A 17919-nucleotide genomic window follows, 5' to 3' on the forward strand; every position below is an offset into this window, starting at 1 on the left:
ATGGGCCGTAATTTTAATTTGACGTCAGTTTTAATGGGCCATAACTAGTTATTGTTATATGGTTTAATAACAGAATTTGGACTATCCTAACTCTAATAAGTCATAAGATGATCAACCATAAAAAAAAAAAAAAAATGAGCCCAGGATTGCAAATAAACTGAATTCCTAAGATTTTGTCCACTCTCCACAATCAAGATCGCATCGAATTCGAGTTTACAGTGACCGATCATGAATCATCCATGGAAGACCGTGGATAAGAGTAACCGCTGCTCTGTTTATCGCAGTTGTTCTTTAGTTATCCATGACGCGAGACTCTCAACTTCTCTTTGCGAATGGACCGGTAATGTAAATCTCTTTCCATGAATTCTTTGTACGAAGAGAACGCAAGATTCACCTTTATGTGTTTGTTCTTGATCTTTTATTCTAAATTAGATAGTGATATGGTTTCTAATGAGGTTAGTGTATCAGAATTTATGTTATGTTCATAGAGAGTCCTATAATTGCCAGATCACAAACTGGAAGTCTTACTGAAACTAACTCTTATGTGTCTTAATCATACACACATTGCCATCCATCTAATTAAAAAGATGCAGCTCCCAGGGGTTAAAAAACTAACCTAACATTCCTAAACTTCTTTAACCCAAAGGAAAAAATAAATAAATAAAATGAGAAGTTGAGAATACCAAAGTTTTATTACATCTCAGTTTGCTCTGGCATGGTGTCCTCTGGATGGTTAACGAGCTTCGAGTGTTCATCAGCTGAGCTAATGGAAAACTCAGCGAGTGAGCTCACTGCAACTGACATTCCATGGCAGAGTACTTTAACTGCAATCTCAGCTAGTTTCTCAGCTGTCATCATCTTCTCTTCTTCCACTTTTTCAGCTTCAACAAGCTCCATGCTCTCTTGTCCTGAGTGCTTCCTCGAACCATCTGTTACAGGAGATGGGTCTTCCCTAAGCTGCCTAGCATAGATTGCACCCATCCCAGAGGCAAAGAAATCGAGTTTGTCTATCACCGGCTTCTCGTTTAACCCGTTGAGCAACCTTGACCATTGGATGCAGACTTCATAGATTGGGTGAGGACAAGACACTAATCTGACTTTGTCTGGGTCAGGATCACATCTGAAACATCTGAGTAACCAGCCGGTTAAAGAAAGCACGTAGGATCTCTGGGATGTGATCCATGCTTGGAAGCAGGCTCTCCAGTTTCTAAGCTGAGCCACGAGATGCAATGCAGATCGAGCTAATCTTTGAGAGTTGATCTCCGGTAATGAAGTCTGTTGTTGCTTCTTGTAACGGTTAGGAGGCGTGGTTGCAAGTAATAGCTTGGCTTCGTCCAATGTTCGCTTCTGTATCTGGTGACACTCTGCCATCACTTTCCACATCTGAGCTAATCTGTAAAAACGCCATTACCTATGATTCTTATACTGAAACGTGTGTGTTTTAGTAAACAAGAAGAAAATATGTTTTGGCATACCCTTGAAGAAGCTCAAGAAGTTGTGGAAGCAGTTCTTGGTCGCGAAGAGTCTCAATCCTTTGAGAGATAGACTCAATTGAGTGTATAGAGACCTTGATCTGAGTGTGTAGATCTCTGATTATATTTCTTGTTTTATCAACCGAGGAAGAGTCAGCTCCTTTCACATCCTGATTCCTCAGCACTAAACATTTCTTCTCATATGCAATTCGTATCCGTTCTCCAGACTGCACAACATCCAAGTCTGTTAACCATAGACAGAGAGAGTGAACTGAAATTTACTGTTAAAGGTCTCTCAGTTATTACCTTAACTTCATCATAGAGTTTCTTCTCCCAAGCGTACAGACGGTCCAATGTTGATTGATGGCTACCTGAAAGCATACAAGATTCTTCCGAAAACTCACTGCTGGTTTCAAATTCACTTGCCCTGGAACCTCCAGAAGAGCTGATCAAGAATCTTGATGAGGAAGACGATCTTGATGAGCCGCTTGAGCGGAACAAAGCTACTGGATTCAGCATTTTCATGGCTGCAATAAGAAGTTTCAGAACCAACCACATCCATTACATTATATATATAGTCAGAGACAAGGAAGATTATAGTATTACCGCTGAGTTCATTGGAAGATGTGTATTGAGCTCGACTAGCTTCCAACAGACCCGAGACTTCTTTACCAGCTGTACATATAGCCGCAAACTGATCTTCAAGATCTTTAATAACTTCTGCCATGCTCATTGGCCTTCGATTCATGTACACAGTGAAGCCAGGTGTATCTCCTTTTGCATCATCTGTGGTAACTCCAAGAACATGCCCTGTAGTTCCTCCTCTGGACACCTTAAGGCTTCCCTCTTCTTGAGTTCTAATGCAGTTCTTGTCCCTCACATTCTCAGTCTCGCACTCCTCATTAACATCTTTTACTTTATCTTCTTGACCCATTTTATCCCCATTACAATCTTCTGTTGCTTTCATGTTATGATGATGCTCAAACTTTACATACTCATCTTCTTCAAGATATGGAATCCCTTCTTCCTCACGAACCCTCCTCAGCCGTCTCATCTCATCATCCATACCACTTTTGTTATCACAACTGTATCCGTAATGATCCAATGAAGAGAATGGATTCCAAAAGAAATCCCACTGAGAGTTCTGTGGCGAAGGAGGCGGTATATTGTGACTACCACCTACTCCAGGACTATGCTGAGGTGAGTTCATCCCAAAGAAACTATCTGCTCCATAACTCTCAACCTGGAAAGTCTCAGGTGACAAAAGAGGCTTTTCTTCAACACGAACCGCTCTGCTTCCACTAGCCATCAAGTAATTGACATTCAAATTCGACTCAGCCTCGTTCTCAATCATTTTTGAAGGAGGAGATACCTCGATGAAACCGCCTGAGCTGCTCTTTACTGGAGTGACAAATGTGTCCAACAAGAACTCGTGTGGCTCGTCTCCTTCGATGTATTCACGAAGAGCATCTGAAACATTTCTTAGAGACTGGATATAAGCAATGTGGCCAGAAGCAAACCCGGTCCTATGTTCAACTGCTTGCTTGATGAAACGTTTCCTATCTTTGCAGATCTGAACAGCTTCGTCGTCATCAAACTTGGAATGAGAACATCCCATTTCTCTCTTTTAAAAAGTCTTTATGTTAAGCTTTCAATTCCACAAAGCACAAGAACTCACACAATGTGTTGAGAGAAGAAACTGCAAAACTAAGAACAATATATCAGATGTAATGTAATTAAACGCTAGAAACAGTTGGGAAAAAAAAGCAACATAGCATTGATTAAAAATAGAGAGAGACAGAGACATAACGTTTCTCTTATGTCTCAGATTCTTGTTTGTTTGTTTTTATTGGCTTAATTTGTTAGAAACAAGACTATTATTTTGTCTTAAACGATGATTTGTGAGTTCTTGAGAGTCGAAACTCCTCTCATTTTGTGTCTTTCAATGGATATTATTCACAAATCAGACGCAATATATATATATATACATATATATAATGCCAAATTAATCTTGAAAGCAAAACTGATGAAGCCAAGAACTTTATGCGTTATAAGAGAGCCTTTGAAGGAGCAAAAAAAATGAGTCGAAAAATCTAAAACCCTTTAAAGACATTTGTTTCATAAAGAAAGGTAAAAAATCAACTAAGTTGAGGGACCCAAATCGGAAGAAAAAAAGATTAAATTTTTGGACGAGACAGAGAGAGAGAGAGAGAGAGAGAGAGAGGGAGAGAGAGAGAGAGAGATGACAAAACCTTTCAGGTGTTATTAGTCAATCAGAAGAAGCTGTGGAGCGTTGAAGGGGGAGGAAGGAGAAAACAACAACGGTCACAAATATATTTGTGAGTAGGAGTGATGATGAGTGAGTGAAGAAGGTGAAGAAGAAGAAGAAGACACCACAGATAAATTAAAATTTATTTATTATTTTATCGAACATGAAAGTACTGACTTATTGTTATTTATCAACCTCGGTTTTTACGTTTATTAACGGTTTTGCCACTGTCCTTTGCATCGGATAAAATCTAATGTTTTGAAACCCGACCCGGATCGTGAACCGGACTAACTCTCGGGTCACCGGGTCATCGGGTCAACCGGTTCGACAACGGTCAATTGAATAAAATATATTTAATATATTTATATAAAATAAATATTTTTTAAAATATTATAAAAAAAAGAATATCATGTTTAACAAAGTATGAAGTTTAATAATAGTAATAAAATGATTAAAACTTTTAAATCCAAATAAGAAAAATAAAGAACACTAATTAAACATCTCCAAATTCACTACAACTAATTTTAGTTATCTCCACCATCATTTCCTTCATACTCTTCAGGTGGCATAGTGAAGTCTTCGTCAAAATCTAAAACATTAAAAAATTACATAGTTTAGTCAATGTAACATATAGAGTAATACAACTAAAATAAAATTCTAAGAATTTAATCAACAATTTAGAAGTTACCATTAGAATTGTCAGGGTTCATCTCTTCATGATCTTTAGGATATTCTTCAGCAAGAGCATTTTCTAATTCATCAAGTTCAAGTTCACCTGCTTCTTCTTCTTCGATAATCCAAAACTCTGTCTTATCAATAGATTCGTAGTCAACAGGATCATATGATCTTTTTTTCTTTGACCTGTACATTAAAGAAACATGTAACATGGTACAAACTAAATAAGCTAAATAAAAGATAAAAAATTATAGCGACACTCACCTATGTTGCAGACGTAGATTGTAGTGCACAAAAACAAGATCATTATGTCTTTGATGCTCTAGTCTATTCCTCTTCTTGGTATGAATCCTCTCAAATACAGACCAATTGCGCTCACATCCAGATGAAGAAGCGGTTTGACTAAGAATTCTTATTGCTAACTTTTGCAAATTAGGAGCATCAAAACCAAAATATCTCCACCATTCATCTAAATATCCATAAAATTAGATCAGATTACTATATAGCACAAAATGCAAGTCAAATTTATGTGGACCAAAAAAAAAAATAATGTTGTATAAGATACCTGGCTGAGACGTTTTGCTGCAAGATAGAGCCATAGGGCGAGAAAAGCTGCCTTCACGTTCTCTATACATCTTAAGCTCTTGAAACAGTTTTGTTTTACTATTCTCTGTTTGTTTCTCAAATAAATTCATCAATCCACTCATAACCTCAGGCTTGTCAGAAAATGTAGGATCATAGATGAAAGTTGGGTTCAAATAGTATGCTGCAGCATGAAGATCATGACGCAACATACGATCCCATCTCCTATCAATGATGTTCGTATAAGGCTTGTAGAGAGGGCATTTTCCTTGGAACACCTGTTTAATGCCTAATCTTGCTCGATACATCCCTTCATACACATATGACAACGAAAGCTTCTCATCAGCATCACAAATACGTAACAAACGGATGATAGGAGTCATAATCTTGACTATTATCAAGCAGTCATTCCACATTCGCTCATCCAAGATAATCAATTTAGCTTCCTTTGCTTTAGATGTTTTGAAAAGCTGCTTAAGTTCATGATCAGTACTTGTAACCAAAGCTTGTAGATCTTCTTTATGTTGATGGAGACTTTGTAGAGCAATGAAATTTGTAGCAAAACGTGTCTCTCCAGGACGAATGATCTCTTTCCAACCTGGTCTTTTTCTGACCCAATTCAAAGTCGACTTATGATTGTAAACAAAGATGGTTACCTTAGACATACGATGCACTAAATTGTGAACAAAAGGGAGTTTCACAACATCTTCCAGAATCAGATTGATACAATGAGCTGCACATGGAGACCAAGCAATGGTGGGAAACTTTTCAACAAGAAGCTTTCTTGCAGCTTTGTATTTGGGTGCACTATCAGTCACAAAATGAACCACATTATCTGAACCGATCATACCCACAAGTTCAGCAAACAAGTTGCATAAATTCTCAGCACTTGCATAGATATCAGAAGCATCAACTGACTTGAGAAATGTAATTCCTTTAGGACAATAAACTAAGAAATTAATCAATGGCCTTTGTCTTGTGTCCTTCCATCCATCTGCCATAAGAGTACATCCAATACTACTCCATGTACTTCTAAACTTATCAATGATCAAAGAAACTTGTACCTTAGCATCTCGCAACAATCCAACACGCAGAGCATGGTATGAAGGGCCTACATATCCATGACCCATACTTGCTACCTTACTCATCATAGGCTGAAAAAGTGGAGAATTCACAGCATTCATCGGAATACAAGCATCATAAAACCACAATGCAACAGACATATCCACATCATGTATTATCTCTTTACTCTGCAAACATGCTTTGATAGTAGGTTGAGTCTGATCACGCACACCTCTTTTAAAGTATTCATGTAGATCAATTTCTTGTTTCCTCCTCTTTTGACTTGGGCCAACATCGATATCATCTCCATCAACATCATGAATTTCAGGACCGTCTAAGTTTGTATCATCCAAAACAATATTTTTCTTCTTCTTGCTCTCAATTTCTTTCAGTGCGTTCATTATCTTAAATCGCACATCTGCAGTAATCTTCGAACATGCATCTGTATCCCCTTTCACGCCAGCAAGATGGTGTTTCATCCTATTAATTCCACCTCCTAATTTTTTTTGTGATAAAAGGTACATTCCAAAATCGTTTTTCCTCTTACGTCTTTTGATTGAATGACATACGACCAAGCAATATCACTTTTTCCTCGGACTAAACGATTTGCAGCTGCTATTTCTTCATAGTTTTCATCTTCCTCTGTTACCATTTCCTGTTAAATTCACAACATAGAAAGAGAAAAAAAAATACAGATTTGAGACATATGGACAGGATCATGATCGTTTGCTAATATATATGCAAACATCAGGATGAATAATTATGACACAGGAACACCTAACGGCTAACGTATTATATGTGAAAAAGCAGAGTAGTCACGATTAAAGCAGAGTACCACAAGAAAAGCAGAGTAAACCCTAAACCCTAAACCCTAAACTTACGCAAGTATGAAAGATGGCAAAGAAGTTGAAGACGAGAGGGAGGTGTTTGAGTCGTGTGACGCCGTCTAAGCTAAAAGGTTCTAAAAATAATTGATTGAAACTGTAAAACCCTATTCTTTTTTCCAAAAATCAAGTAATTTTTTTTTTAACCGGTAACCGGCCGGGTCAATTGGTTCACCGGGTCGCGGGTTAATAGCGGGTTTTTATGGGTTTTGCCGGGTTTATTACTACCGGTTATTAGCACTATACCCGAACCGGTGAAGTGTCCGGGTCGCGGGTTAACCGGTCGGACCGGCCGGTCCGGGCCAGGCGTGAAAACATTGCTAAAATCTCAACTCTCAATGTGATTGGTTTATTCACATTTTGTTGACAGCAGTCTCAATGAGTCAATGAATGGTGTTTTGTTTTGTCTTATTGTTTCACTTTTTATTTATTAGTTTGGTGTTAGGACATGCAATTTTGTTTTGTTTATTCATATCTGAAACTTTTTAACGAAAGACTTGAACATACTAACGCACAACTTTTGTTTAGTTTATTATTTCATAAACCTTGTTAAAAGTCTTTAGTCTAATTGCAAAAAAAAAAAAAAACAATTCTCATGAAGTAAAAAATTAGTAGTATGACGCATTAAAAAAAAACACTTATCATAAATAAAAACTACTTTTAAATGGTTCTTCTGACAAAAACTGCTACCATATTTTTGTATTCCTTTGCATAAGAAATTGATTCAATTCAATTCTGAGGATATCTTTTAGCAAAGAAGTAGTATGAAGGATTGGACCTACCAACAAGGATTTTGGTTTGTCTCTTCTTAAAGAAAAGATTGGAGAAGGACTAATTTTTGATTCCGTCTCATACTAAAAAAAATGTAACACAACAAGCGTGGGTAGTTTTGTAAATGCAGAGCATCACGGTTCAGACTATGGGGTCCAACAAAGATAAATAAATCGGTTGCCTCGGTAGGTAGCAAGGTTTTTCTCATAGCTACCCTTTGATATGTTACTTAATTACGAACAACTACCATTTACATAGTCGTTCAGGGCCAACAGCTATTTTGGTTGAGCATGTACATGTATTCTTTTTACACGGCCCATTGGATCGGTTTCAAATAGTACTCTCTCCGTTTTAAAATATAAAATGTTTTTGAGAATTTTTTTGTTTCATAATATATGATGTTTTCAAGTTTCTATGCTACTTTTAGATTAGTTTAGTACTTCCTCTGTCTCACATAGTTTGATGTTTAGGATTTTACACACATATTAAGACAAAAGGAATATATGATTAATTTTGTTTTCTGATGATTTTTTTATTTTATTTATGACCTCCCATGATTTATTTTTCTGATACTTTTTCACTTTCCCACTTTTCCACTCCATACATTCTACAACATTATTAATTATTAAAACAAAAATTTATTAAAAATATTCAGAACATCAATCTTTGAGAGACAAAGATTATTCTCTAAAACATCAAACTATGTGAGACAGAGGAGATGCAATATTGTTTCTTATTGGTTGAACTTGTTAAAAGTAAAAACTTCTAAATCTGAATACTTTAGTTTAAACATGCTATATTTTGAAACGGAAGAAGTATATATAGACGATCACTTCTCAAACTATAGTTGACCACTTTTTCATTTTCTTATTGGTGACGCTGGTTCTACAATGCGTAAAATATAAAAAAATTTTGTATATATTAAAAAGTTGACAAAGGAAAAAAAAACAATACTATGTCTACGCAATCTGATAACACTGACATATTTAGAAAAAATCAACAAATAATATCATTCTACGGAAATTTGATATATTTATTTCCTTAGAGAGACTGAAAAAGTAAGTTTCCTCCTTGGGAACGTATCTCCTGTCCGGTACCTTACGCAAAACGATGGTGGAAGGTGAAGAGACAAAGAAAATGAATATACAAACGAGCTACTTCGACGTCGTTGGAATCTGCTGTTCATCGGAGGTTTCTATCGTTGGAGACGTTCTCCGTCCATTTGACGGCGTTATAGAATTCTCCGTCATCGTCCCTTCGAGAACAGTCATCGTTGTCCACGACACCTTCTTGATCTCTCAGCTTCAAATCGGTAAATCAATAAAAATATATTATTCTTTCAATCGCCGTTTTGACTTTTGTCTCGTCGTTTTAAATCATTGGTCCATCGGTGAAGCCAAAGTTTTGTGTTTTTTTTTTAAAGTCAACTAAACCCTAATTTCTTGACAGTGAAGGCATTGAATCAAGCATGACTAGAAGCAAGTGTGAGACCATACGGAGATACAAGCTTAAAGAGTCAATGGCCAAGTCCTTTTGCAATAGTTTCTGGTGTGTTGCTTGCTCTTTCCTTCTTCAAGTACTTCTATGGTCCGCTTGAATGGTTTGCTATTGTTGCGGTGGTGGCCGGAGTTTTCCCCATCCTTGCTAAAGCTGTTGCTTCGGTTACAAGGTTCAGGCTTGACATCAATGCTCTCACTTTAATTGCTGGTATATAAAAAAAAAAATCAATCTTTCTCGAGTCATCATCACTTGGAATGATCTGAAGGAGAGGTTTTATTGGTGAGGTAATGCATCTATATTTTGGTCGATTTTGTTTAACAGTGGTAGCAACAGAATGTATGCAAGATTTCACGGAAGCTGCCACAATTGTGTTTCTATTCTCAGTTGCAGATTGGCTTGAGTCAAGTGCTGCTCAAAAGGTTAGCTTTTGTATACTCTTGTAACACATTCATAGAAAAAATCATAGCAATAACAACATGAAAAAACATTAATTAGTTATGTATTTATTACTTGATTCATTGTTCTGAAGTAACAATTGTTTTCAGGCAAGCACAGTGATGTCATCGCTGATGAGCTTAGCGCCGCGAAAGGCAGTGATAGCAGAAACTGGACTAGAAGTTGGTGTAGATGAGGTTATGATCAACACAGTTGTTTCAGTGAAAGCTGGAGAAAGTATACCTATCGATGGAGTTGTGGTGGATGGAAGCTGTGATGTGGATGAGAAAACATTGACAGGAGAGTCCTTTCCTGTCTCCAAACACAGAGAGTCAACTGTTTTGGCTGCAACTATAAATCTTAATGGTACCAAACAAAATCTTTATCTTGGTCTTCATATATATATATGATCCTAGCTAGCTCATTCCCACGACTTGTGTTATCTTAAGGTTATATAAAGGTGAAAACTACAGCTTTAGCCCGAGACTGCGTAGTTGCTAAAATGACTAAGCTTGTAGAAGAAGCACAGAAAAGACAAACCAAAACTCAAAGGTTTATAGACAAATGTTCTCGCTACTACACTCCAGGTAAGAAATCAAGAATCATATATATACAATCTTCCTTCTCATTTGAAACATGATTTGATTCCATTTTGTTGTTATTGTTGTTTATGTAGCTGTTGTTATATTAGCAGCATGTTTTGCTGTAATCCCGGCTTTGTTAAAGGTCCATAACCTCAGCCATTGGTTTCACTTAGCACTCGTAGTGTTAGTAAGCGGTTGTCCATGTGGTCTTATCTTATCCACACCTGTTGCTACCTTTTGTGCTCTCACTAAGGCAGCCACATCCGGGTTTCTAATCAAAACTGGTGATTATCTAGAGACCCTGGCAAAGATCAAGACCGTTGCTTTTGACAAAACAGGAACTATTACAAAATCTGAGTTCATGGTTTCGGATTTTAGGTCTCTTTCTCACAACATCAATTTTCACAGCTTGCTTTACTGGTAAGTAAGTATGTTCATAGTTGTCCCATCAAAAATAAAAATTTTAGGGTGCAGTGTATAGGATTATATGGATGGTTAGAAACTTTTGAGATGTTTTCATAGGGTCTCTAGCATTGAGAGCAAGTCAAGTCATCCGATGGCAGCGGCACTTATTGACTATGCAAGATCAGTTTCTGTTGAGCCTAAGCCTGATGTAGTCGACAACTTTCAAAATTTTCCGGGAGAAGGAGTTTATGGGAGAATAGATGGTCAAGATATCTACATTGGAAACAAAAGAATTGCACAGAGAGCTGGATGCTTGACAGGTCTCAGAACTTTTCAACTGAAGTTACATTCGTTTTTTGAGAAGTCTCTAAGTATTGTTATTGCTTTTCATCTATCTAACCTTTGAAAGATCTATTCTCTTTGGGATGTTACATAAAGTTCCGGATATTGAAGCTAGTATGAAGCGGGGTAAGACCATTGGTTACATATACACTGGAGCAGAACTGGTTGGAAGTTTCAACCTTTTGGACGGTTGTAGATATGGGGTTGCTCAAGCTCTCAAGGAACTAAAGGCCTTAGGCATCAAAACTGCAATGCTCACAGGAGATAACCAAGACGCAGCCATGTCTATTCAAGAACAGGTGAAGCAGAGTCATTATCTAACCATTCCCCTGTCTCTCTATTTTTGTGAGTCATATAATTAGCGAGTTAAAATTTTGACAGTTAGGGAATGCTTTGGATATTGTTCACTCTGAACTTCTTCCACAAGACAAAGCAAGCATCATCGATGAGTTCAAGAGCCAAGGACTTACAATGATGGTAGGAGACGGGCTTAACGATGCACCAGCCTTAGCTAAAGCAGACATTGGCATATCAATGGGGATCTCAGGGTCAGCACTTGCAACAGAGACAGGAGATATCATTCTTATGTCAAACGATATAAGGAAGATCCCCAAAGGGATGAGACTAGCGAAGAGAAGTCACAAGAAAGTGATTGAGAATGTGGTTTTGTCTGTGAGTATAAAAGGAGCCATTATGGTGCTTGGTTTTGCAGGTTACCCTCTGGTTTGGGCAGCTGTTCTTGCAGATGCAGGGACTTGTTTGCTTGTGATTATTAATAGTATGTTGCTTCTACGTGATGAGCGTGAAACGGTGTCTACATGTTACCGTGCTTCCCCTTCTTCTCTTCGTTTACCGGTGAAGCTTGAGGAGGATGACGCAGAGGATCTAGAAGTTGGCTTGCTGCAGAAGAGTGATGAGACAAGTAAAAAGAGTTGTTGCTCTGGTTGTTGTAGTGGCCCTAAGGAGGATCAACAAAAGTGAACACCTTCCTCTGATTTAGAGGGTTCTGTAAACCTGTTTTCAAACCAGACAGAGACCTCTTTATCTCTTTAATCAATGTCCGGTTTAGAATTAGTGACCTAAATTTGATTTGAACCAACATTCAGAATGTTTAATCTAACATGAAAGTTAAAGTCATAAATATAATACTTTAATTTTCAAAGTGGATACGTTTATGTCTTTCGTCGAATATTTACAGTTACATAGAATTGATAATTTAATTTTCATTCAAACCCCATATACTCCCAGTATGTTACTTAATTTTCCAAAAAAGTTGAAGTTTTAAATATGATAGTCTTTAACATAACTCAAATACCGTCCAAAAACATTCGGTAAAATATTTTTGTTTGTAGGTTTATGATAATATAAGAAAACGAGCGATGTGTATATGACCATATATATATATATAAGCAGGGACCTATCACAAATCATTGTTTCCTTGACCAGTGCCTAAACCCCACATTACTTTATTTCCTACAGTGAGTGTCACATTACACGTTTGACTAATATGAATTGTCACCACCAATAAGAAGAATAATTGCGAAAATTGGGAATTTAGTTGATACTACATCATATTGATAACGAAAATAAACTACAACATATATATACTTATGGCTCATCTTGATCGTCATTGGTCACTTAGCTTTTATTATTGAGTGTAGGTCTGGATTGGTCTGTTATTAGGTTTTGGGTTTTGCCCTACAATAATAGCTTTTGCCTCGAAGTAGAAATAAGCTCTAGAAAAATCTCTTCAAAAATCAATAAATTACACTAGTAAAATATTTCTAGTCTTAATGTACGTGGACTAATTAAATTTTTGATAAAAGTGAACGAAAACAAAAAATATACACACTAATTTTGTGGTATTTCTATATCATACATTGGATTCGTTTTCTTATGGTGTTTAGAATCCGTTTGCAATCTGTTTATCAATAGATATGAATATGATATTGTGGGCTTCTGAGTCATTTACAATCACAATGCACTTACCATTATTGTCATAGATTCCACATGAATAGATTTTCTTAATGTTTGTTCGTTCTCACGACATGAATATTTGTCTTATTGGTGAGTTTATAACTGGTAACTACTAATTTTGGGGTCGTTTACAAAGTAATTTTGCTGGGAAAAGGGGTCCAGAAAATACTTTAGCAATTTGAAGGAAATAAAAAACTTTACTCGACTGATTATGACCTGTTGATATGAAATCACAAACCGAATATTCCTCATATATTCTTTATCTATATTATCAAGTAAACAAACAGTTGTTAATCATTCAGAATCACATATTTCACTTGAGCACTCCTATAACCCTATTTGTGCAATATAATCCAGCTAGGCAGCTAGCACTCCCACTGTAATTTGTTACTTTTCTTTAACTGACGAAGGCCGAATCATATACAGTATTTAATACTATTAGGTTTTAGCTTTAAGATATAAATTCATTGAGACTGTAGATTGAAGTGTAAATCACAAAAGTAATTTATCTTTTAACGAGTATGATGATTGATATCTATGCGTGTGTAAAATTTGTCACTCCTTTACAAGTAAGTAATGCGGTCTAATGACTTTTACACATTTCACTGATTTTTAAGATAGATATGATTTGATAATATTGATGTTATATGAATTAAGGTATTGCTCTAGTCTAATCAGTTACGAGATACGAATTCTGCTATTCTTAAGAAAATGTTAAACTAATGTGGATTCCACCAAAACATTATCTACCTTGTTTTTTTTTTTTTTTTTTGTCAACTGGTATTATTATTAAAACATTTTGTTCCAACCAAAGTAGAATGCAAAATGGAATACTATGACCAAAAGAAAGGAGACTTAAGCCGGCGGATTAAAAGAATGTCCCCGGAGTCAAAGGCCGGAGGAAAACAAGATTTCCTCGAAAACTAACAAAGTTCACTAAAAAACCATACATAACAGAACATTTGATAACAAACAACAACCTTAATCTAAGAAAAAGCAACCGGCCATAAAACCTTAACATAAACAATAGAACCAAGAGAGCAAAGAACTTCTTCTAACGCACAAACGGATGAGATTTACCAAGGATGCCCACGACCAACTCAAGAATAACATCAACCACCTCCTAACACGATGAGAGTCGATCTCTCGTAACTAAGAACCAGGGACTTTATAATACGGCAAGCAAGACCACTCACTTCCGGAAGCGACGACGACGTTGATACGCCAAAGAACGTCAAATTAGAAGTCTTCAAAACGCGAGGAGCGAGGCCTAACTTCTCGTAGAACACCAATCACATAGACGAGATCGACGAAAACGGAGAAGACTATCACCCACTATGAACAACAAGAAGAGGAAGGAACTCGGCAAACTTAAGGTTCTACCATCACATTCAAACAAAACGAAACCTCTGCTTAGAAAGGAGCCGAAACATCCCAATCGAAAGCAACTAAAACTGCTCAATACTACTAAGGACCACCATTAATCTACCACTAACAACAACCAACTAAAGCGATTCTATCTAACCCTAGCAAAAACGTCGAAGAAGAAACGGCTGGCTTACCGGACAGCAGAAACAGACGAGACCATGGCCATGGATTCACGAAAACCAAATCTCGAGATCCTCCAACAAGAATAGAGCGCCCGCCAGATCTATAGATCTCGGACACCCAACAACAACCCTCTCTGGAGCAGCTGACCACCGACATAATCAAACACCCTCGCCGTGAAGATCTACCATTTCTACCACAATAAGCTTTTCTCCAACGAAATACAAGAGATAAACGAATTGCAGAACCAAAAAACTACAACACAAATGAAAAGGAGAAGCCAGTGACGGCGTCAGCGAGAAGCGCCAACCATCGTAGTGACTTCCCAATCACAGATCTGAAAAAATTAGGGTTTTAGTGTTTGGGAGAGGGAGAGAATGACGCTCGGGAAGAGAGAAAGTAAAATAAACCCTCTATATTATCTACCTTGTTTATAAAATACACTATGGAGTAAGTAATAATTAATGTAGTTGCTATTTTTGTCAAAAAGACAACAAAGATTGCATGAAGACAAAGGGCTATATGATCATAGAGTACTTATGTAGTTATGTATGTATATATTGGTTAACTTACTTACAGTTTGAACCTTGCTATTGCGGGGTGCTGACGTATACCCACTAACCTCATTGTGTTCCATTATTATGACTTGTGCTTTATCATTTGTTTTAATCGTGGGTTATATTACATTTTTTCTAATTTTATTAATATTCTTATGCGGTCATTAATTAGAAGGTAAATCATACGCAAAAAGAAGATGGTTAATGTCTTTTCGAGAACAAGCAATGGATCATGAGAATCTATCAAACATCCACAAATGTTTCTGGTCACCTCGATATTTCCTCAAGATTATTTCCTCAAAAATTACTGTTTGCATATTTTTGCCACCAAATTATAAGCAAATGATATGCCTTTTTTTAGAATATCGGAAAAGTTGAGATGACATAATCAAATTTGAGGAATTTCACAAAAATTAAGAAATAATGATTATTAATTTTAAATACAATATTATTTTCTTATTAAAAAGTACTATATATATATAAACCAATGACTATTGAATTTTCTTAATGATCACTTCTTGAAGTTTTTTTTTTTGACAATATTTCTTGAAATTTGCAAAAATTTAATATTAATTAATTAAAAATGATAAAACATCAATCTTTATGGGATAAAAAGAAATCATATAACATCAATATTTGAGATACAGAGGGAGTAGTTAAGTAAGCGATAAATTGCGAAATAGACCTGATTTAATTAAGGGATTCTTTTTAATACTCTATATTTTGCAATTAATTTCATACTATATCAAACCACCATCCATTACCTTCCACAATTCATATGTCAAAACGCTTGAGCATGTTTCTAACCCTACTAAAATTATTGGCATAAAAAACATTATTAAAATAATAAACTTGGCCACTGATTATTAACACGAAAAAATAGGTCATTGGTTAGAACGAAAAGATTTGAGAAAATGTTGAAAATTTAACTCTTTATGTAAAAGCTTGAGCATCTTAATTTTTAGACTTTTTCATATATATAAGATGTTTTAGAGAAGTTTTTTTGTTTCATAATATAAGATGTTTTCAAGTTTCTATGCAACTTTTAGATTAATTTATTATTTTATATTATGCAGTATTGTTTTTGATTAGTTGAACTTGTTAAAAGTAAAGACTTTTTAATCTGCGTGTTTTAGTTAAAACATCCTATATTTTGAAACGAAGCGAGTATATTGATCAATAATACGTAGCCATCAACATTCTATAATCCATACAGATCTTCATGTTAGTGCATCACAAATACATACCCACCATATAATTCATATTCGCCAACTAAACTTTTCATAAGACTAAATAAGCTTGTACGTATATAGGCGTAACTTGTGGAATCGTATTACGTCAATCTGAAACCAAGTTCTACATCTTTGGAAGGGAAGACAAAAATGATATATAGTACCGTTCTTGTTGAGAGACATTTCCGGATGTAGATTAGAAGTTACTCAAGAAATAAAATTCACAGATGTAATTAGAAAATTTTGCCAGGGTATATGTATCATTTATCTTTTCTTTCGTAGTTTAGATTTCAGACAAAAAATTATTGATAATTGTCAAAGCTATAATATAGTTTTAAACTTGAAAAATCGGATAAAAGTGAATATACTACTATTCTGAGAAAAAGTTCCGAAGTTTCGGGAACTAATATTTTAATGTATCAGGTGGTAGAACAAATATAAGCAGAACTACTTATCGCAACACAAAAGAAGGATATCTATCATTGCAATTCATATCTCAATTAATATGTTTGTTTATAATATCTATGTAGTGTTTGGCTCATTTCCGTGTTGCCTTTTTTACTTTGACATATATTTTAAATAAAAAAAAGAAAGCAAGTTGTTTTGTTTTGTTTTGAGACATTGGGAGATTCCTCCACTACTCGAAAACCTTTTGAAAAGATAGTGGAGGTTGTGCTGCTTAAATTATTTCTACTCTCTTTTAGTCTTTTTACGCAAATTATTTGTGTAGTCTTTAAGATCTTAAAGGGACATATGTAAATTATCAGCTATATATAAAAGATATGGGTAAAAGGAAATAAAGTTTAGGTTCATGGTTTAACAAAAACAAAAGCTACGACTGTGGGCATTAGTAAAGGAAAAATGTTTGGCAATCTTTGGTTGTACAAATATTATGGGTTCTGTAAATGTTTGGTTTTTGGTATATATATATCCAAGCACTTATGAATTTTTAATCTTTTATTTCTTCAACCGTTGATAATTTGTGTATAGAACAATCTTACGTTATATTGTATGATTGGTTGTCGCAAAATGATTATTATAAATATATATCTCATAAAAACAAAAAAAAATCTCATCAGTTATACTAGATCAATTGCCTAGATATTTCATCAAAATTTCACCACGATATATTGTGAATTTGTGACCTATCATTGTTCCTCATGTTATGTCCACGAGAAGTCCATCCCTGGCTCCACCATTGTTCTAAGTCGTGATCCTATGGAATCGTCGACCTCTCTCTATCAGTAGAGATAGAAATACATCTGTGCTTAAAACTTTGTAGAAGCTTCATGAAAACGTTCTAGACTTATGCGTTAACAGAGTTTTATTATGGTTATGTAAGTGAAGAATTGAAGATAAATAATAAAAATAGAAAATGTATTATAGTCTCTATATAGGATGTTCAAAAAAATTGTTGAACCAATCGACATATAGAGAGACCTATATATATATGTGGCCAAAGGAGCGTAACAATGGAATTAGAAGTTGCCGCGGAATTACAAATTGAGTGTTATACACCTATTCACGCTTGTTATAATTAGAGCCCCTCATGAGACTAAACGAAGCGAGTAACACTTGGGAAAATTTGGTGAGAATAGACAACAAAAAGTGAGAGAAAAAAAGT

At 35.6% G+C, this 17919-nt stretch overlaps 3 protein-coding genes, 1 long non-coding RNA gene and 1 pseudogene across 4 annotated transcripts; 3 read left to right on the plus strand and 2 right to left on the minus strand.

Moving 5' to 3' along the window:
- Positions 1-94: 94 nt before the first annotated feature.
- On the plus strand, positions 95-3435 carry LOC147935802 (uncharacterized). Its single transcript, XR_015568713.1, has 2 exons — positions 95-340; positions 3044-3435. It is a non-coding gene; the product is annotated as an uncharacterized LOC147935802 (long non-coding RNA).
- On the minus strand, positions 501-3817 carry LOC104717187 (protein ROLLING AND ERECT LEAF 2-like). The gene is made up of 5 exons (XM_010434724.3): positions 3725-3817; positions 2079-3171; positions 1779-1999; positions 1476-1699; positions 501-1393 (listed from the first exon to the last, which is right to left on the minus strand). Exons 2-5 carry the CDS (start codon positions 3088-3090, stop codon positions 694-696), a joined length of 2157 nt encoding a protein of 718 aa, XP_010433026.2. The 5' UTR covers positions 3091-3171; positions 3725-3817; the 3' UTR covers positions 501-693.
- Positions 3818-4265: 448 nt separating this feature from the next.
- On the minus strand, positions 4266-6014 carry LOC104720056 (uncharacterized). The gene is made up of 4 exons (XM_010438026.2): positions 4982-6014; positions 4681-4885; positions 4430-4602; positions 4266-4330 (listed from the first exon to the last, which is right to left on the minus strand). Exons 1-4 carry the CDS (start codon positions 5997-5999, stop codon positions 4266-4268), a joined length of 1461 nt encoding a protein of 486 aa, XP_010436328.2. The 5' UTR covers positions 6000-6014.
- Positions 6015-8726: 2712 nt separating this feature from the next.
- Positions 8727-12148, plus strand: LOC104717189 (cadmium/zinc-transporting ATPase HMA3-like). Its single transcript, XM_087468282.1, has 9 exons — positions 8727-9027; positions 9165-9422; positions 9537-9634; positions 9761-10016; positions 10100-10237; positions 10327-10654; positions 10757-10959; positions 11078-11280; positions 11363-12148. The coding sequence occupies exons 3-9, from the start codon at positions 9554-9556 to the stop codon at positions 11960-11962; spliced, it is 1809 nt and encodes a 602-aa protein (XP_087324408.1). The 5' UTR covers positions 8727-9027; positions 9165-9422; positions 9537-9553; the 3' UTR covers positions 11963-12148.
- LOC147935803 (putative inactive cadmium/zinc-transporting ATPase HMA3 pseudogene) lies at positions 8826-9430 on the plus strand (annotated as a pseudogene).
- Positions 12149-17919: the final 5771 nt, after the last annotated feature.

This window comes from Camelina sativa, chromosome 10, assembly GCF_030686135.1.
Source record: "Camelina sativa cultivar CO46 ecotype springtype chromosome 10, ASM3068613v1".
NCBI classification, from domain to species: domain Eukaryota; kingdom Viridiplantae; phylum Streptophyta; class Magnoliopsida; order Brassicales; family Brassicaceae; genus Camelina; species Camelina sativa.